The sequence below is a fragment of the Camelus dromedarius genome, chromosome 12, assembly GCF_036321535.1.
Source record: "Camelus dromedarius isolate mCamDro1 chromosome 12, mCamDro1.pat, whole genome shotgun sequence".
Lineage (NCBI taxonomy): Eukaryota > Metazoa > Chordata > Mammalia > Artiodactyla > Camelidae > Camelus > Camelus dromedarius.
In genome coordinates, this window is record NC_087447.1 from 12,495,037 (window position 1) to 12,520,991 (window position 25,955).

At 40.1% G+C, this 25,955-nt stretch overlaps 1 protein-coding gene across 1 annotated transcript; it reads left to right on the top strand.

Annotated features, from left to right (window-relative positions):
• The first annotated feature begins 1,999 nt into the window (after positions 1–1,999).
• LOC105090057 (olfactory receptor 5G9) lies at positions 2,000–3,022 on the top strand. Its single transcript, XM_010981247.2, has one exon. The coding sequence runs from the start codon at positions 2,000–2,002 to the stop codon at positions 3,020–3,022; it is 1,023 nt and encodes a 340-aa protein (XP_010979549.2).
• The last annotated feature ends 22,933 nt before the right edge of the window (positions 3,023–25,955 follow it).

The following is a 25,955-nucleotide window of genomic DNA, read 5'->3' on the forward strand; positions in this document are numbered from 1 at the left end:
GAAATGGGACAGAGACACTGCAGCAGCAGGATCAGGGGAAAAGTAGCACTGAATTCAGCTCACAACCTGGTCTAAACCACCGGGGTGATTTCCTTGCTCAGACAAGGCTGTCATGGGCTGTGTTGATATTATCCTTGGGCTCTGAACCTGAGATCTGATTGTGTCCCCACCCCGTATGGAGCACTGCATTCTATCCTAAGCACCAAGCCACAAAGAAAAACCGAGACATTAAAATGTGCAGAGAAGGCTTGGGCAGGCTTAGGAACCGAGACTAACAAGGAAGCGTTGAGGACTTCTGGGCAATTGTCAAGTGGAAGACTGAGAGTTAGCACTGATGATAGTGACTGATCCTGGAGGAGCTGTTAGACTTTTGAAGAGACTTGAGCAAGAGGTGTGTGTGATGGGTGGACAGCTTGACTGGCTAATCCATCTTTTTCTTTAATTCCCCTGTAGTGAAGGGTGTCACGTTAGCTGTAGTATTTGCCCTCAGAGGAGGCCTTGCGAAAGTCGAATGATCAATTTCAAGTTAGAGAAGTGAAGGAAATTGTCCAGCATAAGGCTGCTGTTGAATTCCAGTGTTCATGGGCTGGTAAAAAAGAAAAGTTAAAAGTAAAGTATAAGAAGTTTTCTGAGCGCTCATCGACCCTCTCATTCTAAGTGGATGAGAATTCTGGGAGATCAAGGGTTTTAGCCACACTGAATGAATGAAGCAACTTAGGTTGAAAGAGATCAGCTGACGTAACCAAGGTTACCCTTATAAGTGGGTGAAAAAGGATATATGGATGATACAGAGGTGATACAAGTTAGGCTCTTTTCCCGGCTTCTTCCCTATACTGTTTCCATAAAGGGGATATTAAGCTTGACACTCTATTATCCAGTGGCCTTCCTACCAATGACCATTGGCTAGAACCTAACACCAGGAGTCGGAAGCCAAAAATGCATTATCCTGTACTCATATTGCAATGAATTTCGATGTTCATTGAGGTGAAAGGAACTGTGAAGACACAGGAAACATTTCCACAGTGTGAAGAAGGAAAGAGCACAGTCTGTTTTGACCGATACATGTTCTAAGCCCATTTCTGCCAGTTGCTAGCGTTATGAGCACGCCTTGATCTTCAGTCTTCCTCTTATGTAAAGTGAAATAATGGGGGGAGGGTAGAGCTCAGTGGTAGAGTGTGTGCTCAGCATGCACGAGGTCCTGGGCTCAATCCTCAGTACCTTCGTTAATTAATTAATTAATTAATTAACTTAATTACCTCCCTCCTGTCAAAGAAAAATAAATAAAAAAATAATATAATTAAAAATCAAAGATACCATTAAAAAACAAGGTGAAATAATGATATTTAGTTTTCAGGCTTATTAAAGGGAGTACATAAGGCAAAAATACCAATAATTATCCTGCACTTATCTTGGTTCTTAATAAGATGCTGCTTTGCGTGCATTATCTCATTTAATCCTCACAACAATTTACAACATAGGTGTAATCCTGCCTCACAGATGAAGAAAAGTCAGGGTTCCCAGGGCCAGTCGGGTAGATTCCAGGGCCACTGGAGAACATACACTTAGCCTTGGGTTGTATCATCACCAAGTGCACAGCATTCAGCCTGAAACGGAGTGGCTGCTCCTTCTTCTCCAGCTTGCCTCCTTTCCACTCTCCTGCGTCCCTTCACCAGGTGTGCGTCCACCTGGTGAACTCACTGAAGCTGCAGTCACTGGGTTTATTCTGGAACCACCTCTGCTATCGGTTAGTTACAGGAACTCGAGCTTCTAGGCTGACGTTTTCTCATCCATATACTGACAGGGTTCTGTAGAGTCTTAAAATATTGTAGCTTCAGGTCTGATCTTTTGCGCTGGCTTCTATCTTGCCTGTATTTCCTTAGCCGTTGTGTGTAGCTAAGTCATATCCTCTCCAATGCTCTCCTGTGTCCTCCTTTTGAAGATCCGTCCACCCAATCTGTTGTGAGGCCTCTGCCCTCCGCAGTGGAAACCAGCATCGGTCATGGCCAGTGAAAACTACACGCGGGTCACTGAGTTCGTTTTCAGAGGTTTGACTTACAACCCCTGCCTGCAGGTGCTTCTCTTCCTGCTCCTTCTGAGTTTCTACGTCATCAACCTAACCGGAAACTTGGGGATGGTTGCTCTGATACAGATCGATGTCCGCCTTCACACGCCCATGTACTTTTTCCTCAGCCACCTGTCCTTTGTGGACATCTGCTTCTCCTCAGCCGTGAGCCCCAAGATGCTCGCCGACTTCTTTGCGAAGAGGAAAGCCATCTCCTTCCTGGGCTGTGCTTTGCAGCAGTGGTTCTTTGGGTTCTTTGTGGCGGCAGAGTGTTTTCTCCTGGCGTCCATGGCCAATGACCGCTATGTCGCCATCTGCAACCCATTATTGTATTCAGTTGCCATGTCCCGGAGACTCTGTATCCAGCTGGTGGCTGGTCCCTATGCCATCGGGTTCGTGAACACCGTGACGCACACAACAAATGCATTTCGCCTCCCTTTTTGTGGCCCTAATGTCATCAATCATTTCTTCTGTGATATGTCCCCCCTGCTTTCCCTCGTGTGCGCTGACACCAGGCTCAACAAGTTAGTCATCTTTGTGGTGGCGGGAGCCGTGGGAGTCTTCAGCGGCCTGACCATCCTGGTCTCCTACATCTGCATCCTCATCGCCATCCTGAAGATCCGCTCTGCCGAGGGGAGACGCAAAGCCTTTTCCACCTGCTCGTCTCACCTGACGGCCGTCTCCATCCTGTATGGTACTCTCTTCTTCATTTATGTGCGGCCTAGTGCAAGTTTCTCTCTGGATCTCAATAAAGTGGTGTCGGTGTTTTACACCGCAGTCATCCCCATGTTGAACCCACTTATCTACAGTTTGAGGAACAAGGAGGTCAAAGATGCCATCCACAGGACGGTCACAAAGAGGAAGTTCTGGAGCCTAGACTCCTATCTCCAAAGGACACTGGGGGAGGAATCAAAGAGAACAGACCAATTGTGTAGATTCCTAAGATTCCAGGCCACCTGAGAGTGTTTGGGGGCTTGGTGGCACCCCTTTACCCATTCATCCATCCAATTACTCATTCATCTAGTCACTCGATGTGGATTCATTAAGCCCTGCATGTGATCTTTTATTACCATTCAAACCCACACGCCACTTAATTTTGTTTCTCTCAGACACCTCACAGTCCAATTATTTTCCAAATGATGTTATTATTTAATATCAGTTACTAATTGTTTAAATCATTCTGCTAATACATTTTCTGCTGACTCCTTGGCAAAAATTCCAATTCCCAAAAATGGGAAGTTAAAAATTTTTGTGCTGGGTTTTACATGCACATCTAGCTCCCATCAATAGGCGTCTGTACAACAAAATGATGTGGGGCTTTATGTCTAACCTCCTAAATGGAATGAAGCTCTTGGCTGTGCACACCAGTTCTGGGGATGGCCTTGACACAAGGGACTGCGTGTGTGTCAGGGACTGTAGACAGACCTGTGATCAACTCCGAGAGATGGGCCCTGTTTACAGTAATAAAGGTCCTAGTGTTTATCTCTGATGCATTTCACACCTGAAAGTGCTTCTGACCGAATGAGGTAAGACAATATTTTCTCAGGATTCAACTTTCTGGTAGACGTTCAGAGGATTAACTAAACGTCTCTGGTTTGGGGCTTGGTTGTACATAGGACAGCGACTTCTAAACCCTGACAATGAAGTCCTTCCCCAGTCAGGACTGCACAGGGAAATGCCGTGGTTGGAGGCGGGTCACAGTCTAGATCTACCTGTTCTTAGTAAGGTCAGTACATTTGTAGCATCACGAGGAAGTACATCCATGCAGCTCAGTTGGATGGTTTTGACTCCTGTGTGTGTTGAGTGCTGGGCAGCCTTCAGGTCTGAGTGCAGTGATGGACCACCACTGAACGTGGAGAGCGGTCACCCCTGCCAGGGTCTCCCCATCCTCTTAGAGACCCAGGAAGGGTGCCCACTTCTATCTTACCTCTCTCGGTCTGGCTGTGGCTTTTCCCTTTGGATTGAAGAGACTGAAAAAAAAGAGCGTTTCACTGAGGAAAGGCATCAGCATTTGTAGATGGCATTGCAGTGTCATGGCTATAGACATGTCCTCAGGGTTTATAGGATAGCAGGTCTAAGATGCACTAATGTTCACCACCCTTTTGGTGTATCAGTCAAGCCCATAACAAGATAAATGGAAGCAGAGATAATGTCTACCTTATCATAAGACCACTGTAAAGATTAAACTAGAGAAGGCATGTGGAATTACTTCATAAACTGTAAACATATTTTGCTGCCTCCTCATAAAAACTATTCAGTGAATGATTCTGCCCTGGGACTGGCTGGGCTGGCCCCACTTACCAGTCAGCCTGCTCTAGCCTAGGGCCCAGCTTCACCCACCAGTGGGCAGACATCAGCTGTGAAAAAACTGTAGCTTCATAGCCTTTGGACCCAGCCCACCCATTAGCAAGCCAGACCTTGCCCGGGGACCAGCGGGTCCCTGACCCCACCCACTAGAAGGCTAACACAAGCTTCAAGACACTTGGACCCCTGCAGCCAACTGTGTAAGGAGCCAACCCCACCCACCAGGGATCCCAAACCAGCTCAGGGACCTCTGGGACCTCTGGGCCCTGCAACCAGAGCCCAAGACCCAGCTCTGCCATGAGCCCAGGACTACCAGTGTGTGGGCAACAGCCCTGGGGTCTCCTGGACCCTGACTCCACCCACCAGTAACCCAGCACTATTCCCGGGGTCCCCAAGGATTCCACAGTCAACCACCTCCTGACCGTGTTCCACCAACCAGTGATTTGGTAAGTAACCGGACTGGGGGTCAACCAAGCCCACCAGGCTGCCCAGGCAGTCAGCCCACCACAACAGACAGACCCTCACAGCCCTCAGGGGGGTAACCCTCGGGCATAGAGCCTGGTGATGAGAGGGGTGTGCTCTGCTGGGACACATGGGACAAGCTCCTACAAATGGCAACTTCTCCAAAGTTGGGAAAAGTAACCAACCTAACAGAGACATAAAAATAAAGACAACAGCTTAGGCAAAAACCACTCAGTGGAAACAGCAACATTTTCAAACCAAGGTGTTATAGGGTAAGTGTATAGTGTTTCAGATTGCTCAATATTTCTTCCTTTCCAGGACTTTGCAATGTGGTAATGGGAAGGGGACTGGAGGCAGCATGGAGCAGGAAGGAGCTGGAGTTGTGGAGAAGTCACCCACGTTCTAATCCTGGATTAAGAATCCTAGATCTCTCACTCGAGTTTTGTGATTTTAGGGTTGTCTTTTTTTTAATTTTATTTTTTATTGAAATGTAGTTGATTTAGAGTGTTAGTTTCAGGTGTACAGCAAAGCGATTCAGTTACATATAAACTAACATACACACATACACACACACACACACACACACACACACACACACACACACACGTACACACATTTCAGATTCTTTTCCATTACAGGTTCTTAAAGGAAATTGGATCTAGTTCCCTGTGCCTGACAGTAGGTCCTGGTTGTTTAGGGTTGTCTTTTAACTCAACTGATAAGCCAGGGAGAATAATGCCAAAGCTACTGAAGCTTTGTAACCAGTTTCGTAAAGGAGCTGATGTTCACAGGAGAGAAGCAGGAGGCAGCCTTACTCAGTTTCATTATTGCCCCTTCAAAATGCTGCTGTGTTATGCCAGCCTTTCCTACTGCTCCCTGCCATCACAGACAGGTCTAAGAGTTTTTCCTTTCACTCAGAAGAAACAAATGATCTCCTTTTCCAAGTATCAAAATGTCAAGTCCACTGTAATGTCCAGCGACATACCCTTTTCCAAATTAAAACATCTTCCTTCCTTCATCCTGGGCTCTGGAGCCTGAGTGGTGACAGGGGGCAAATCCAATTCTCACTTCATCGCGGCACCTCCTTTCCCACTCTCACTGCTGTGTGTGGCTGGTCTCGGATCAAAGGCCAGGGTGGAAGGAAGAGGGGACAGAGAGCAGGAGAAGTTGACCGGACTAGTTGGAGTCTGTGTCAACATCCTTTAATGATGGATGCCCGATTACTGGCTCTTTCTCTTGGAGGATGCTTTGGCGGGTTCCTCAGAGCCAGGGCACCCCTCATCCCCACTACCTGTGCCCCCCAAATTCATCCTTTTTGTTCTTTGTGAGGCCAGGTCCTCCTCTGGCTGGACAGTCCTGCAGATCTCTGGCTTCTGACCTCGACTCTGGGCTGTGATTATCCCACCCCTCCAGGAGGTTGACTTGAGGGAGTCCCTTTTTAAGATGACCCAGAATGTTCCCTCTTCATGAGGCCCGTATCTGACTCACAGGGACTGCAGGCACTTCTGGTCCTTCCAAAGTCTGGAAGAGCAGGCTCTGTCCCCTGACTTGTAAAGGGAAAAGAGTAGCCTATTGACAATTCTCTCCAAAGAAATCCTCCCCAAATTGTCTTCGCCTCCTCTCCACAACTTCCTTTTCCCCAGGGTTAGAGAGATCAGAGGTGAATGATCTGATCTGATCTGCCAACCCTGGAGGCTCCAGGGTGAGACGTTCCCACAGCCTTAGGGAGGGGCATCCACATGCTCTGTGTGAAAATTCAGCAAGTTCAGCCACAGAGTATTTTTTCCATGATTCAGGGGCCTCTGCTAAAAACTCCGAGACAGCATCTGAGCATCCTGTTTTAATTTAAATTAGGTAATAAACAGCAGGTACCTAGTTTTGTGTCTTGTTATAATAAATTCTCAATAAATAGAAGCTATTTTACCATGGTGACATTGACTAAAGCATTTTTTCCCCACCTGTGACAGTCCCTAAACACTGCTGCGTGTAAAAAAAAAAAATTGGTTTCTGTATTATTACCTGATGCTTCATTACCAGTACTTTACGAATATCTTACAGCTTTTCAACACTGTGAGATTTCCATTAACTGAGAAAATGTACATAATCACAGAGTTATTTTTTGTATTTCTGTAGTAATGGTTTCAGAATAAAGATCTTTATGTTTGTTTTGTATAAATAATGAAACTGTTAGAAATAATAGCTTAGTTAATTTATCCCATAATTCTGCACTGGGTTTCTTTTTTTAAAATTTTTATTGAAGTAGAGTCAGTTTACCATGTTCTGTCAATTTCTGGTGTACAACACAATGCTTCAGTCATATAGGAACATACATATATTCGTTTTCAAATTCTTTTTCACCGTAAGTTACTACAAGATATTGAATATGGTTCCCTGTGCTATACAGTATGAACTTCTTGTTTATCTATTTTATATATATTAGTTAGTATCTGCAAATCTCGAACTCCTAATTTATCCCTTCCCACCCCCTTCCCCTCTGGTAACATGAGTTTGTTTTCTGTGTCTGTGAGTCTGTTTCTATTTTGTAAACAAGTTCGTCTTTTTTCTTTTTTTTAGATTCCAAATATAAGAGATATCATATGATATTTTTCTGTCTCTGCTCTGGGTTTTAAGTACTGTTTGTGTCCTATAATTATAGTGCTCTCAGCTTGTAGGGAAAACAGTGAGATCCAGAGAGGCATGGAAACTCCCTTCTCAGCTGTATCTTGGATGAGGGGATGAGAATAGGAATATGGGACCCCTCATGAATTATCTGGGCGCTTTTAACTTTAAGTGGTTTTTCTGCATGTAAACCAAGGACAATATTTATCCTATAGTAGTGTTTCTGAGAAGTATTTTTTATTTTATTTTATTTACTTTTTGGATAACGGGACAGAGTTTCAGAATAAGATGTTCAATAAAAGACTCTTTCGAAACAAAGAACAACATACCACGATAGAGCCACATTTGGGATGAGATTCTCTGAAACACTGCAGAAGGCAATGCATTGTTAAGCACTTTACAACCGTCTGGAACATAACAATCACTGAATACACGGATTTATATTGATCTCGTTACTGCCTCGTGCTGCCCTCAGACATTGCAACCTAGAGACCCACATCTGCATGTCTACTGTTCCCCTTTTATTTATTTACTTATTTTGGGGCAGAGATGGCTTCTTGTGACACTGTCACATACTCCAAATAGACTTTAATGAAACTCAGCCTGCCAAGTGAGTTCGTAACTGCTTAAATGTTATGGGGATTGTGTCTTCTAAGGAATCCAGTGAGCTGTGGGGGCTACCTTCATTCATAGGCAGGTCTCCACTGTAGTCAGTGCCTTAATCACAGGCAATATCATGCCTATGATAGGCACTGATAATCAAGAATCAATAATCAATGCCTGTCATATGTCAGTCTTCTTCATTCTTTGGCCTCTTGTGTGCCTGGGATGGAGGGAGCAGAAGATACCACATGGACTAATGAATCTTCCCAAAGTAGCATGCCCCCCAAATTCTGTGAGTAATTAATAGATATAGAAAAAGATCATAATGAAATAAATTGAGGACGACTGCATTTTATATGCTTCACCACCCCACCCATTGGTGACTCATACAAAATATTTATAGAAATCTGACACCAAGTAAACTTGTTTATATTTGATGAAGTTAGTGTTTCCCAAACTTGTTTGGAAGTAGAGCCTTTTGTGAAGAACTCTTAGTAACATGCACTCAGTGGAAATACTGTTCCAGGTCACAGTTTGAAAACCATTGTCTCGTAGGGAAAGGGAAGATGTGGTAGGGATACAGATATTTCCTTCCCCTTGAGGTAGAATTAATTGCACTTTGAGGAGTGACAGAGAGAAGATTAGCCAATATTTTTCACTTGTGTCTATTAATTTTTTCTTTGTTTCTTAGAAATAGAAAAGAGAAAGGCATGAGGAAGGAATTTTTTCAAATTGTTTTTTGAGTATAGTTGACTTACAGTATTATATTAGTTTCAGATGCACAGCATAATAATTTCATATTTTTATAGATTATATTCTGATGGAATAAATTTTCATATATTGAGATTTGGAGAAGTTGTTCTGACTTATACATGATTTAACTTAAACGTTATGCTAATTAGAATAGCTTGCATTGTGGCCTGTTAAACATACGCTGTACATTTGTGCTAAACATTAAAGAAAAGGGTGCACTGACCAGGAGTAAAAACCTTCTGGTTTTTAAGCATAAAGATGAAATGCCTCCCGTCCTGGGATGCCAGTGCTGTACTCCTTTGATGATGAGACTCCCTTCCCAGGCGCCAAGGCCTTACTGATTCGCTGTGTATGAGCTGATCTGCCATCTTTGAAATCTTGATGGAATGTACTCCTGTCATGTTTAATGTTCTTTGCTTTGACAAGATATAAAACTGTGCTGAAAACAATTCAGGGACTGGCAGACTATGGCTGGTGGGACAAATCCAGCCCGCCACCTGCGTGTGTACAGCGTGCAAGCTAAGAATGGTCTTGACATTTTTAAATGGAAATCAACAGCAGAACGGTCACCTAAGAACATTATTTGGAGTTCAAATTTGGGTGTCCATAAATAAAGTTCAATTAGGAGACAGCTATCTTTACATTAGAGCTTCTCAGTGGCACCATTATTGACATTTTGGGCGGGATAACTGGCTGTGGGCACCATTCTTTGCATTGTAAGATGTTTAATCACAACCTAGCCTCTAGTTTTTAGACGCCTATAGCATCCTCCACCCCGGTCATTACAACAAAAATGTATCTGGACGTCCTCTGTGGGACAAAAATATGTAAACCAGAGCCCAGTGGCTTTACGGCTTGTCCATGGCTGCTTTGGGGTGACGAGGGCAGAGTTGAGTGTTGTCACAGAGACAGCATGCCAGCAAGTCCTAAAATATTTACTAACAGCCCTTTATAGGAAAACTCTGATGACTCTTGCTTTATTCCATTCTGTTTGTTTAAACAATGTTGGTCATGACCGACTAAACTGATTTTATGAATATTCCCATTAATAGGGCATCAATTGCAGTTTGAAAAATGGTATTCTTATTTAGCTTTAGAGAGGCAGTATATTAAATATTGGATAAGAGCCAAACATGGGTTCATATTTTGTCTGTGGCACCTAATAGCTGTGTGAACCTGAGCAAGCTACTTAGCCTCTCCGAGCTTCTGTAACCACATACATAGAGTGGGGATGATGATAATCATAGTTACATAGTTATTTTTGTAAAACGACCAGAATGGTGCCTTGGTAGGTAATGAGCACTAGTTGTTTGCTACTAGCATTGACGTTTGTGTTTGTCACGGTCCTCTAGAGAAACAGAACCAGTAGGAGGTGGGTGTGAAGGTAGAATGAGATTTACTTTAAGGAATTAACTCGAGATGCTGGAGGAGCCGCAGTGTGGATGGCAGACTGGAGGTGCAGGGAAAACTCCATGTGACAGTTCAAGTCTGACCATCGGGCTAAAGACCCAGGAAGAGCCGCTGTTGTAGTTCAGATCTGAAAGAAGCCATCTGCGGCAAGATTCCGTCTTGCTCAGGAAAGATCTTTCTTTTATTCTATTCAAGCCTTCACCTGATTGGATGAGTCCTACCCACATGAGGGAGGGTGATTAATTTTACTCCAAGTTCACTTAAATGTTAATCTCATCCAAAAACACCCTCACAGAAGCATCCAGAAAAATGTTTGACTACATATGTGGGCACTGTGTTCCAGCCACATTAACATAACATTAATCATTGCAGTGCTCAACATAGCCCATGTCACAGTAAAAGAAAGAAAAATGATAACTCTTCAGCATCCTGAGGACATTGGTAGAGGACTGGGGTATCTAAATGGGACTTGTTCAGCTATTTTATTATTTTAAAATATATAATAATAATATACAAAATGATGGGCAAGATGTTTTGAATTTATATAATAGCTATAAATAATTTTTTCCAAAATTTTGAATGGAAAACTTGAGTTTGCTTCCAATAGTTTTACCTTAGGTTTTTGGTTGAAATGAGTGTGAACAATGTCTGAGGAATAATTAAAAATTTTTTTTAAATTGAAGTATAATAGAATTCCAATGTTGTGTTAATTTCTGGTGTACAGCATGAAGAATAATTTTTAGTAATAATTTAAAATTTAATTTTTACATCATTTAAATATTTAAAGGACCTGACATTAAATTGAAAGACATGATGTTAAAGCTGTTCATTTTCTCTTTTTGACAAATGGAATGCTGAGATTTCTCATTATAATGAAAATGGATCTCAAATCCAATCTGATGTTTATGTATAACGTATTTCAAAATCAGATGAATCTCTACTTTGCTGAATATTCATGAGTTGCAGCCTAGATATCAGTAAAACGACAAATCAGCTTAAAGATTCAGACATATTGGATAAATACGAAGACACATTTGAAAGCCCACGTAAAACTGCATTTGCCAGGAGACCTCACCACTTATTCACCAGCTCCTGCCTGACTGCATCCCTGTAGACCCCTGGAACATGTACCCGTCCTGCAGCACCATGGTCCTTATCCACAGTGGGGCTGATAAGGCAGTTGTGCAGATGCCTAAATTAGCCAGACTAGCATACTGCAGCCAAGCAGAGAGCAGAGCAGTGGATGCTGGGTTAGTCTCTACGGGGTCCGAGGAGGCACTCCATCAGAGCACCCTGTGTGGGCTGCCTTCTGAAATGTGCCTGAGGAGACATGGTCAGAGCCAACCAGCTCAGGGTGGAAGCTCCCCCATCTCTGTCCCCACATTTGTAGGCACATTGGTACTTTGTCCATTTACTGAAAAGCTCTTTTTGTTCACCTTCGTTCCCATGCTACAGAGTAGATGCTTAACAATATTTTTGAATGAATGTTTATAAATGACTAATATTTATGTAATCATATTCATCCTTATCTCAGCAGAAAATCCTTGCTTTGTCTTTGCATGTCTAAAAAGGCGACTGATACTAATAGCAATACTATTCATTGTAGTCAAAAATGTGGAAACAACCCAAACACCCATTGACAAATAAATGAATAATCAAATGTGGTACATCCACACAATGGAATATGATTCAACCTTAACAGGAATGCAGTTCTGGTATGTGCTACAACATGGATGGAGTTTAAGACATTAAGCTAAGTGAAATAAGCCAGGACGAATACTGTGAGATTCCACTTAGAAGAGGTACCAAGAGTAGTCAAGTTCACAAAGACAGCAAGTAGAGCTGTGGTCACCAGGGGCAGGGGAAGGGATAGTGTGGAGTTATTGATGACAGGTGCAGCATTTCAGTTTGGGATGATGAAAAAGTAATTCTGGAGATGGATGGTGGTGATGGTTGTGGGACAGTGTGAATTTACTTAGTGTCACCGAATTATACACCTGAATGGTTAAAATGATAAATTTTATGTTGTACATATTTTACGATGATTAAAAAAAACTGACAGGATTTATATAGACTAAGGGAACATACTCTGCCTTAAACAAGTATCCAAGTCTCTATTGTTTCGTAAAAAAAAAAAAAAAAGGGAGCTTCATAATGATTTGAAAATATCTTTTTATGGCTTTCATCCTTGAAAGTAAAAGTTGTGGGCCAGATGCTCCTAGCGACAGATGGGACAATGAACTACTGAAATAATTACTTCCCTCTGTTGAACATTTAAGTCCTATGAACTGGAGCAGTATGTCCTTCGTAAAGAAATATTATTCAGCTATTACCAGTCTCAACCAAGTGTCTATAAACCATGAAGGTATTATTTGTTACCTGGTTAAATAAGAAGTAAAAATAAAATGTCATATACCTGTTTTCAAAACACTAAACAAGGAAGAAAGATTAAAAAAAAGAAAAGAAATGATCCACCTAAATTAGTAGCAGTCATATTTGTATAATGCGATCATATATGACTTTAAAATTTTTTCTCTCTGTTTCTGTATTTTTTAAGCTTTCTAGAATGAGTGCATTTTAAAAATATCTACTTTAAAAGGACCCTGAAATTCTCTTCAGAATGTCTACTTAATTCACCACTGTCCTTTTCAAGGATAGTAACTCTCCTTTTATTTAGTTTTAATTGAGGCTGAAATTTGAGAAGAAGCCTGGTTAATCTAGTTATTACTCATTATCAGTCCATAACTGTTTTAAACGTCGTCTTGCCAGAGTACAGATTTCAAATATTTACTATTATTTCTTGGTATAAATGGCGCATTCACTACTCTGCTCCATATTTTGATTTACCTGATTTTAAACTTGAAGCCCTTGCGCCACAGATTTTACCCTTGATGAGGTGCTTCTAAAGGCTCTTAGGAGGTTCTGGGCCTGTGGACCCTCTGGTGGGAAGGACTGTGGTGGGGGAGAGGGAAGGAGCAGAAAGCGGGGAGAGAGGAGAGGACTGGGGAAGCTAAATGCCTATAATTTTTGCATAATTTTGTTCTGTAAAGTTGAGATCCAGCTAATACCCTGGCAGATACGCGTTTATGTGGGAAGCCTGAGGGCATAAGACCAATGACAACACTGATACAGGACCCTTGACCTTGTACACATAAGATTAAGAAATACTGGCTTGGGAAGACAACTGCATAGGAAGTCCAAGGCTAGAGTTTAAGACTTAACTTTGTCACTCATTTTATCTGTGATCTCCAGAAGCTACCTTGCTCCTAGGACGGCCTTATTTTCTCATTTATAGAACAGAATTACAACCATTTCTGAGGAACAAACTAAGGATCATTTATGAAGGCTAAAATACTATATGGTGTGTTGGCATTTGGTTTTACTATTAATAAAAATAACCAAAAAGATAGTCTCTATCCTTAGTAAATTCCCAACAGCTAATGTACAGAACAACTGAAATTCATGATGGAGTGTAAGTGCCATAAGAAGGAAATACAGTGTTTGATGAAGATTCAAAGGAAGTAAGGAGGGAAGGAAACAAGGAAACTTCATATCAGATTAGGCAGGGTCTAACCACCATGGACGAGGTGGCCCTTGAGATTGGCAGTGAAGGTAGGATGTGGACATCTGGCAAAGGTGAGGAGAGTACCAGGTGGGAGGAATGGCACACGGAAGGGCATAATGATGACAAGTAAAGGGTCTCTGGGATTATAAGAACTGTGACGTAAAGGGTGGTGTGTGAAAGGAAAAAAGGATGGAGTCAGAATATGGTCTAATTAGTTTGGGGAGTTGGGACATTCTTCCTTTTCCAGGAAGAGGTCAACATTTCTAACCTTCAGGGCTACCCAGTTGGAGAGATGGCTTTGTGTAGGATGGTCAGGGATGAAGAGTGGGTAGAGGGGAGCGGACCTGGAAGGAACTAGTGCAACAGCCTGGGTGACAATAAGAGTGATGATTAAATGATAAAACGACGATGAATATTTATTGAGTTCTTACTGTGATACAGGCACACTGTACGCACTGCCTCCTTTAAATTCTTAATTGCGGGCACCGTTATTTAACCTGTTGGCTACAGTTGAAGAAACTGAAGCTCAACAGGTTTAAATAGCTTGCTCAAGATCAAGAGCTGGCATTCCAATTTAGACACACGTTACTTCGTTTTGTTCTGTTTTAATTAAGCTTTTTATTTGGAGATAATTGTAGACTCACATGCAACAGTAAGAAATAATACAGAGAGATCGTATATATCCTTTACCTAATTTTCCATGGTAACATCTCTTGTGCTTCACCTGCTCAACATATCCATTGTCCTCTGAACCCCCGGCAATCACTGATCTTTTTCTGTCTCTCTAGTTTTGCCTTTCCTGAAATGTCAAGTAATGGAAATAATAAAATATATAGCCTTTTCAGATGAAGACACATGTTCTTCAACATAGGAAGATTTTGAATTACAGCCTTGCCTACATCTTCTGATTTTTATCAATTAATTTAATCTTCTGGGTTTGCCACTTTTTTCTAAATTGGAATGAAATTTTCTTCTGTTTGTTTTGTAGGGCAAAAGATCTAATCCAAGAAGCCAGGATAGCAATCAATGAGCTGATAATGTTAGAAAGCTGCCCTCCTGCCTTCCGTCAATTTACAAAGGCATTGTCTATCCCCAGGGCCAGTGCTTTGTTGTCTGACTTGTGTCAGGCCCCAGGAGCTAACTTTGATGCTGAACAGCAATCATCACCCAAGAAGTTTTCTTACTTAGAAGTGCCTTCATTAATTAGTTTCTCTGAAACTTGTTTAGGAGTGAGGCAAATAATTTCTTTCAAGTTTAGTAATTGCCCATCTCTGAGCACCCAATCAGTCTTAATAATGCCCAAGGCGTCTTGTTAGAAAGATCAGTAAAAATGTTGGGTCTTGCAGCTTTAGTCTCGCACTGGCATATTTTACTTTAGCTTTTTGCTCTAATTATTTCTCTGAAGAGTTAACTACTGAATGCTCAGGTTCCAATCTCATGTATAGGGTTTGTTTTTGTTTTTTTGGAGTCACAGAAATGTTAGACGTGAAAACTACCTTAGAGATGATCTGCTAAGAAGTAAAATATTGATTTACTCAGAGTCATGGGGTCAGTTGGAAGCTCAGTCTGGTTAAGAACCTGGTCCTCCTGATATTTAGGGCAATCATTCCTTGTAGGTTACCTGCTCATAAAACAATTGAGGAAAGAAAGAAGGAAGGAGGGAAGGAGGGAAGGAAGGAAGGAAAGAAGGAAGGAAATCTCAAATAGCTAATCACACTGAAAGGGAATATTAAAGATTTTATGATTAACTCATGACTATTCCCAAAGGACCTTCTATTTGAAAAAAAAAAAGATAAAATCATGTCTTCGTGGAATTTTAGAAATTTATGATAGAGCATTTAAGAAGAATTTTTGAAAAGAAAGTCGGTGCTTCCTGGTCCTTTCTGATGAAGCCAATAAAGGGAAGAAAATAGTTTTGAGCACTCAAGGAAATAATGACATAATGACACTTGTTCTCTATTAAATCTACTTTGTTCTCTTTTCTGCCCAAATTTTTTAAATGAATCCTTCCTCTGTAATATATTTGATTGATATAATATTCTTAATGGATATAGCTATGCAAATATATTTTATTTTTTTAATATATGTAATATATATGCCTTTCAAAATAAAAAAATATTAATTCACAAAAAGAACGACCCAGAATCAGAACAGGTATTGACTTATTAACAATGAAGTACTATATAAAATAGCCCCCTCCCCACTTAGTAAATAGGAATATAGTGTAAATAAATGTGAAAGGAGGTGAACGCTTTAAAATTAAATGCAAACCCTAAAGCTGAATACAACATTCATATATGGCTTATTATCTCACAGCAATATTATTTTCATAATGATATATATGACATTTATACTTATTGGTCAGATGCTTCTGACTCGAAAGTTAAAAAAATGCAGAAAATGTAGTTTAGCCAATGCAAGGCATATGTAGACGTATATATATATATACACATACATACTATGCACACACATAACACACTCAATAGAGCAAATATGTGACCGAGGAAACCCTAAACTAGCTTGGAGAGGGGTCCTGAAATGATGACTTAAGTCCAAATAGACATTAAAGTACTAAGGTTTAAGATAAAAATGAGAAGGTTGCAATAAAAAGGCATGTGTCATTATGCAAAAGAGAGAGAGGGGACCCTGGTCTTACAGCATATGCACTAATCAACTCAAAATGGATTAAAGACTTAAATGTAAGACTTGAAACTGTAAAAACTAGAAGAAAATGTAGGGGAAAAGATCCTTGACATTGGTGTTGGCAATGGCTTTTTGAATATGGCACCGGAGCCCAGAAAACAAAAGCTAAAATAAACATGTGGACTATAGCAAATTAAGATGCTTCTGCACAGCAAAGAAAACAATCAACATAATGTAAAGGAAGCATATGTGTTGGAAGAAAATATTTACAAATCATAGACCTGATAAGGAGTTAGTATTCAAAATAGGTAAGGAACTCAAACATCTTAATAGTAAAAACACCCCAAAATAAACAACAACAAAAAACAAATAACCTGACTGAAAAATGGACAAAAGACTTGAATAGACATTTTTTCCCAGAGAAGACATACAGATGACCAATAGGTGTATAAAAATATGCTCAGCATCACCAGTCATCAGGAAAATGCAAATTAAACCCACAGTGAGATATCACCTCAAACCTGCTAGGATGACTATTACCAAAACGACAAAAGATAAGTGTAGTCAAAAATGTGGATAAGAGAGAACCCTTCTGCACTTTTGATGGGAATGCAAATTGTTACAGGCACTATGGAAGAGTATGCGGGTTCCTCTAAAAATAGAGCTACCATGTGATCCAGCAATCCTACTCCTCAGTACACAGCCAAAGAAAATAAAATCAGTACCTTGAATAATCTAAAGGTCCTTGATGGATAAATGGGTAAAGAAATTATGATTCTATCTATATGTCTATGTGTATATAATTTGCTTTAAAAACGAGGGAGATCTTGTGTTTTGCAATAACATGGACGTATCTGGAGAATATTATTTTAAGTGAAATAAGCCGGACATAGACAAATACTGCATGATCTCACTTACATGTGAAGTCTAAAAAGGTCAAATCCATAGTGGTAGAGCGTAGAACAGAGGTTACCAGGGGCAGAGATATGGGGGAAAGAGGGGGATGTTAGTCAGAGGGTGCAAGGTTTCAGTTGTGTAAGGTTGAATGGGTCCTAGAAATCGAACGTACAGCATGGTGACTCTAGTTAATAAGTATTTCATATTATACTGGAAATTTGCAAAGAGAATGGATCTCAGGTGTTCTCACCATACCCCAAAAATGATAATAATGTGAAGAGATGGATATGTTCATTAGCTGGACTGTAATAATTATCTCACTGTGTATATGTATACCACACATCACGTTATACACCTTAAATATATACAGTTAAAAAATAAAAGAAGCATGTGGAGGTTTAGTTTCTCCCTTTCACATCATAAAAAAGTACGAGTAATTTGCTGTCTACATTCAGCAGTCACTACACTATTTATTGTTTATGCATTTATAGTAAAAATAATACATGCACATGGTAAAAATTCCAATAAGCTATGCAAATGAGTACATGAGAAGAAGTGATGGTTGCAGCCCAGACCTCCCACTTCCCTGTCTGACATGGGTCAGTATAAACAGTTCTGTGTTTCCTTCCAGAGGATATTTATCCATTTACAGGAATATGTATGGATATATCTTTGCATATCCTGGCAAATGGGAAGATACTGTACACACTGTGGCATTGCTTTTTTTTTTTAACTTAAAAAATAACTCTAAAATGAATATGTTTCAGCATATTAACTAACTCACTCAGCATGAATTTATCACGTGCTCCCATGCTGGGTGCTGTGCAGGGGGCCGGGCCAAGGCAGGGATATAATACACTGGTGAGCAAAGATAAATCTGGACCCAGCTTTCTTGGGGGTTGTGGTTTAGGGAATAGGCAGGGAAACAGATAGCTGCAAATACTTGTAAATTGTTCAGCATGACAAGGGCTACGAGGTTGGGGTTCTTGGTCGTGGACACTTGGAAGGACATGGATTCCAAGAGTATTTAGAGCGGCAGAGCCTGGCCGGTGGAAAGTGCCTCTTGTACAGATACTCTGCACGTGGCATTCTTTTTACACACCACAAGGTGGCATAAGTTCTCCAAGGAAAGTGTCTTTCCTTGCTAGGATGATGTCAGAATGTATTTTTTGACTGTGCACATGTGGACATAAATAATTATATAGAAAAGTAAAAACTGTAAACATATCATTCATGCACAATGTCATTAATTGTATTTCGTGCTCTCCTATCCCACCCGTAGTGACAAAAGACTCGAGGTCATGGTGCAGGAGCGATTTGTAGATTTTACAGAGACTCTTAAGATACAGCACTTTGACCGACATAGTATCATTTCTTTCTTTTCTTTCCAAGGCTCAGATACGAATCCTTGAGTGCTCCATCAAAAGGCAATGCTTTTAAAATTTACAAACAAAACATTTTATATATTTAAGAAGTACAACGTGTTATTTTAATATGCATTGTGAAATGATTGTCACCATTAAGCTAATTAGCACATCCATCACTTCAGGTAGTTACCATATTTCTGTGTAAGAGCACTTAGCAAATTTCAAGTGTACAATACATTATTATTTACTACAGTCACCACATTGTAGGTTATACCCCCAGAACGTAATCTTAAAACTGAAAGTTTATACCCTTAGACCAACATTTCCCCATTTCTCCCACTGCCCAGCCTCAGCAACCACCATCCTTCCTACTCTCTGCTTCCAGGAGTTTGACTTTTTCGACTTAACACATAGGTGAGTTCCTGCAGTATTTTTCTTTCTGTCTCTGAATCTTTCTATTTAGCAATGTGCCCTCCAAGTTTATCCATGTTTTCACAAATAGCAGGATTTCCTTCTCTTTGATGGCTGAATAACGACTTAGTCCACGTTGTTCCACAAATCACCTCTGCCCCCATGCTCTTGGATGAAGTCTACACAACTGGACTCCTTTTTTCCCCAAGGCTGAGCGCTGCCCAAGGAAGCTCCTTGGTTCTGTGTGTAAATTTACATTTATGCACCCACACTTGTGTCTCTCCTTATGGTCCCTGAAATAACTTGAATTAAAACAGGCACACAGCTTAAGCTCACCCATATACAGAACTGTTTCAATTTTGTAGAAAATGGGGAACCAATAGGATAGATTTTAAGACACTGAAGTAAAAATATGGTGTAAGTTCTTGGAGAATCATCAGAGCAGCTGTGTGGAGGCAGGATGGAAAGCAGGAGGAATCAGTGGCCAGATGTCCAGTGACGGCACAGGAGTCTAAACACGGAAGGGTGACAGCCAGATGGGGCTGACGTTTTCAAGATAATGCATAGCAGCAGGTTCAGCAAGGGTTACAGAAACTGAAAACTGGTAAATCCGAGATAAATTTCTGGGGAAAAATCAGACAAGACCTGCTGTCTTCATGTGAATAGTCTGTCTGGTGTGTGTGAAGTGGGATACTGGATCAGCCTGCCAGCAGCACCCCTCTTAGCTGGGGGAGTGAAAGTAAATGTAGTTCCATTTTTAAAATTTTTCATATTTTATTACAAACATTGCAGTGATGAAAGCAATCTCCAAGGAAGATTTTGTTTTCCTTTATTCGGAGTGTCTGCAGACAGAGGGCCTAATTTAAATGCCCAGTTCTGGCTCCTGCTGTCTGGGTGACTCAGGTAAGTGATTTAAGCTTCCTAAACCAAAGTTTCCTCACCTATACACTGGAGATAGTGGTAGATACGGGATTCCAGGGAGGATAAATGAGATTAGGAATGGTTATGACCGTGCCTGCCTCAAGTTAGGGCTTCATGGATTTATTTTGTGCAGGAGCCAATCAGGGGAATAAAAGACAGAGTGTGCTAAAAACTTTTCCAAAAGAGAGCATATTTTAAAACAGGTCTTCTCTCCAATAAACTTTAAGGGTTTTGAGGAAAAGGACTCATGTATTAAAAGGACTCAATGTATTATAATTCATTCATTCATGAGTTAATTTTTTGCATACTTCCAAGTCTTTGCATTTATGGTTTTCTTGTTAAGATTTTTTTTTTTTTGTATCAGTGAGGGTCTCACCAGGAGACAGAAACCACAGCAATTATATTGACAGAGAAAATTTAAATAAAAAGAATTGCTATTTTAATTATTGAAACATTGAAAAGACCAAGAGCAAAACCTGAGTAAGAAAGAAGTAGCAACTTTAAGAAGCAGCTACAGCATTTAGGGCTGGGGCAAAAAAAGGGGAAAAGGTTGAGATTATTAAAACTTAGCAATTTGAAGAGCCTGAAAAGCTAAAACTCCCACCTCAGAGAAATTGTAGCTCTTTAGGGAAGTTCAGAGGCCCTCCCCTCCTCCCTTATCACATGATCTTGAGTCCCATATATTTGAGGTTTGTGTCTTTGAGGTGCTGTAACCAAGTGTTGGAAAGAGTGCAAGCTGGCATCAAATGCTACTGCAGGAACAACATTGCTATATTGAGGTGAAGAAGCATCTCTAGGGTGACACTGACGGAACAGGAAGGGATAGCAGAAAGGAGCAAGTCTGCTCCTCCTCCCCCAGCCTCCAGCCTCCCTCTGCCTTGTGGTTTGCAATGTCCCTGTCAAAGCATCCTGAAGCACAGTATACGAGTGGGTTTGAAGCTGAGAAGCAATAGCTTACTAGTCAATCAGTGTTTATGACGTTTCAACACAAATTAATCTCTCTTCCTTTGTTCAAACCTTGTCAGACCATTACACTATTTTATTTCCCTTATAAATGCTCACTCTCTCACTTTCCTCTCACTGTACCTTTTACATAAATCTATAATTACATCTCTTACCCATTTTCCTGTACTTATTTCATGACGGGTTCTCAGAGCGCAGATCAGGGATCTTGCTGGTGGGGGGGGGTGGTCTGGACACTTTCATGGATTCCGTACGCTCAGTATTTTCATCATAGCCCAGGATTTTACAGATACTGGCTTTATATTTTACATTGAAGTTAACTTAAAGAATACTATTTGAGTTTTGTTATTGTGTCAGAAGAGTATCACAATTGTCTGGAGACAATTTAAATATTCTCCCCTTTTCTAATTGCCTGTGTGTTTAAGGCTGAATTTTCTTCATACGCTTCAACCCAAACAACGTATCTTGAGACAGTTGACCCTTGAACAGCAGGTGTTTGAACTGCATGGGTCCACTTCTATGTGGATTGTTTTCAACAGTAAATACTACAGTCCACTCCCCTGTTTGAATCCACAACGCGAAACTGCAGACACAAAGGCACCATGTATGTGGAGGGCTGACTATAAATTACATGTGGATTTTTGACTCCATGGAGGGTGGATGTCCATAACATCTGCGTTGTTCTAGGATCAACTGTACACTGAATTGAGAACATATATAAGAATTCAGCTGTCTTGTTAAAGCCAGACATTTATAAAAAGATCAAAAGTATAAAACTCTGCTCACCATACCTTTTTTGGTATGGGAATATAGTTATCTGTATTTATTAATCTATTTTATGTTAACATGCAATGGGTGTATTCTTTATTTTAAATGAATTAATAAAAACATTTCTTATTTTTTATATCTGAAATGGTAAATATTGATTGATAAAACCTACATAAACAAAATCTCTTCGGGGTCCTCAATAATTTTTTTGAGTGTAAAGGATTGCTTAGGTCAAAAGTTTTGAGAATCACAGTTTTAGCTGATGGTTGAATAGTTTGCACATGTTTAAACTACATCACCATTCCTGCCTCCCCAAGCTTTAGATTCCTTCCTTTACAGTGTGTAAAGGACGGTCTTGCATCTCAGATGTATTGATTGTGGACTTCTGTTGCTATTATTTCCTGGTTTATCCATCTTTATTCAACTTCCTTAGTCTGCCTTCCTGGCAAATTTCCCAGAATTTCTCACAGTCCCACCGCGTCTCAGGTGTGTGCACTGCCCTCCCAGGGCAGCCCTTGTGCTCTCTACCTGGGTCCTGCTTGGATAGAACTGTCTGTGGACTGAGAAGCAGGGAGAGATGTGGTGTGGTCTTTATCATTATCACTATCATTATCCTTATGGGCTGCGAATAATTCTTGAGCATCTCTTGCGTGCTGACTATTCTGTGGGTTATTCCCTTCTGCCGAATTCTCATTTTATCACAAATGCATGAATGAAACTCACAAAGCCAAGGGACTTTACAGGTTAATTGGACCAATTATATTCATGATGAATGATCTCTCCCTACTTCAGTCCAGAAAGATAAGTGAGCATTATAATTGGTCACTTGGCACCAGAGTAGCTCATGGAGATCTTTGCTTTCAGCAGCATATCCCAGCGGGATGCTCAGGTTTATATTTTCTCCCAGTGTTGTTGCCTTTGGAAATAGGATTTTTGTGGCATGAATAGAAGGCACTTTTATTCTAAGTTAATGTGAGAAAATCTGGAATTGAGTTGAAATTCAAATGAAGTAACTATCTATGTTCATGTGGTAAGTACTATGTTAATAATTAACCAGGTCTAAAAGGTCAATAGATCACCATATGGACAAAACCAAAACACTTCTCAATATAACCCAACCATAACATAATTCTACTTCATGAAATACAATAAGGTTTTCTCTCCTGTGATTATATTTGGTGGAGAAAGCTGAAATGTTTCCAAATGTCTTTTATTCCGTTCTTATCCTCCTTTTCAGTGAAACAGACAATTAGATGTGTACTTGATAGATGTTTTCAGTCTCATAAACTTTCTGTAGTTACGTGTAGCTCTCTCTGTGGCCCACTGCTTCCCCTCTTGTTATCTTGCCGCAAACTTAGCTGTCCTTAGAGTTGGTCAGAGTATGGAAATACTGGTATGGGTCAATATTTTCATGACTCTGAAATATTTCTTTTTCTATGTTAAGAAGTGCTTGGGATAGGAGCTCTTTAAGAGAAGGAGTACAATTTTATCTCCATTAATCTATATCTATTTATCTCTATGTCTCTATCTCTATATATTTATCTATCCATATCTATTTCAATATATAATATATCTCTGTAGTTATATTTCTATCTATATAGGTCACTTTTTTAACACCTAAGATTTGCATATAAAATATAGATATAGATAGATAGGTAGATTTTATATATAGCTATGTCCTTGGGGTCATACTGTACTATTATAATTAATATATAACTCAATTAAGTATCTGATTAAAGTATCAAACAGAATGACTCAGACGGCAAGTGCTTCAAGCCTGGAGAGGATTGAGAGATCACTAAGAGATCAGCTCCTTTTGGATGACCACTCCTAGAAGCATCTACCTCTTAAAAAGTTCTCCCGTTGAAGGGAGATGTTTGAGAGATGAAGAGGAGAGATCTTTTGTAGGGAGAAGGTCTCTGGGTGTCTCTTGAATCTAACAAGGCATGCAGACAGTCTATGAATGAATGGCAAGTAAAGGTAGCTCAGAAAAACTCTTTTTGGTGTCTACATATGTAAGACTACTATTCAATATATTATATTATTCATTACATTTTAATCATTCTCTTTAAAAGGATCCTTGGGAGAAATGATTCCGAAGTTGGTATCAAGAACAGCAACCTTTTGGTTGATCTGCTTGTCTTTTGAATGCTACTAATTGTGTATATGGGCTACTAGAAAGTTTCGAATCAGATATGTGTCTTGTGCAGAGCTGTGGGTAGGACCTGATGGTGTGCAGTAAGTTTTATCCTTGCCTCCACACTATGTCTGGAGCTTGTTTTTCTTTGTCCATTTTTAAAATTTACCCTATTTATCTGTGCCCTGTGTCTTGCATTAAGACATCTTCAACCCTTTTTTACTTGTAAAAGCATTGATAGATATGCAGTACAGGTAAACATTCACATGTATGTCTATTTCATATTTTAATACCTGTAGAGGAAAATGAGAGAGATTAGGGAAGAAATGTCTTTTGCAGTTTACATTCCCAATTGTAATTCTGCAAGTGAGCTCAGCATTTTCCCAGCTTGCATAAAAGCCATGCATTAAAGAAGAGGGGGGTTTCTGCACGAGACCACGTGAAACTAGGGAGACGTAGCATCCATACAATTGGAAATCCTTGGAAGATAAAGTACATAGAACTGAATGACAAGTTACAGAGGTGAAGACATCATGAATTTACAGAGAATGCAATATATAGTTTTAACTTCCAGTTTTCAAAGTGCATAATCACATTGGTGATCTCATAAAAGTCTCACTGAACTAAGCAAGGTAGGTGAGAAGATAATGTTTTATAGGTTATAATTTTATTTAAAATTGACAGCAGCTGACTCAGATCAGAACCTGTGTCTGTTGATTCTTGATCTTAAGCTGCTTCTGGGAATGTGCTTCATTTAAAAAAGATCTTAGCCCCTGACAGCCTTGAAAGTCTAAGATTTTGAAACATTACTTCTTCCAGTCCTCTTTGGCTCATTATGAATCATTTCTACTTTGATAATAAATGTAGCATTGGTATTTATTTTAAAGCTAAAAGTTATAGATTCCATCCTTTAAAAAGATAAGTTCCAAGAGAGAAATCTTTATTTTTCTAGCTTAATTTTAAGTCTATCACTTAAAAAGAATATTTTTTTTCTCCTCAAGCATAAGAGCTTTTGAAAGCGTTGGATCTAATAGCAGAAATATTATATTTGGAACCCTGACAATCATAATTTACTCCTTTTTTGATTGTGCTGGGTCCCTGTGGGTTGTAACATAGACAGGGAGAGATGGTGCTTCCTCCATTGCAGGCAACATTCCAGTCTCCTGCTTCTAATTTTGAAGGAAAGAAGATGATTAGAGGTTGAATTCCATACATTGTGTATTAACAAACTGCCATAAACTTGGTGGCTTAAAGCAACAAAAATTTATTCTCTTACAGTTCTGGAAGTCAGAACTCAGTATCACTGGGCTAAAACCAAGTTGTTGGCAGGATCACACTCTACCCAGAGGCTCTACAGGAGAATCCTTTTCTTCCCTCTCAAGCTTTCTGTGGGGGCTGGCATTCCTTGTGGTTGTGTCACCTAGTCTCTGTGTCTGTGGTCACACTGCTTCCTTCTCTGGTGTCTGAAGTCAGAACTCCCTCTCCCTTCTTCTTACAGGGATATTTACAGTTGTATTTAGGGCTCATGCTGATAATCTTCCTATCTCAAAACTCTTATTTTTTAACTTAATAACTCTTTCTCCATTAAGTAACAGCCCCAGGTTCCAGGAATTAGGAAAATACCGACTTGAAAAGATACTTGCACCCTAGTGTTCACAACAGTACTGTTTAGCCATGATATGGAAACACCCCAAGTGCCCATCAAAAGATGAATTGATAAAGATGTGTACACATGCTCACGTGCGTACACACACACACACACACAATGGAATACTACTCAACCATAAAAAAGAATGAAATTCTACCATTTGTGGCAATGTAGATGGACCTAGAGGATATTATACTTGGTGAACTAAGTCAGACAGAGAGATACAAATACTGTATGAGATCACTTATATGTGGAATTTAAAAAATAATACAAGCGAATATATATGCAAAACAGAAATAGACTCACAGGTACAGGAAAAAAGCTGGTGGTTACCAACAGGGAAAAGGAAGGAGAAGGGGCAAATTAGGGTTATGAGATTGAGACACAAACTACTACATATAAAATAGATTATCAACAAGGAT

Bases quoted from the DNA above. Each gene is read 5' to 3' on its own strand.
- LOC105090057 (XM_010981247.2), top strand. From the start codon at position 2,000: ATGGCCAGTGAAAACTACACGCGGGTCACTGAGTTCGTTTTCAGAGGT.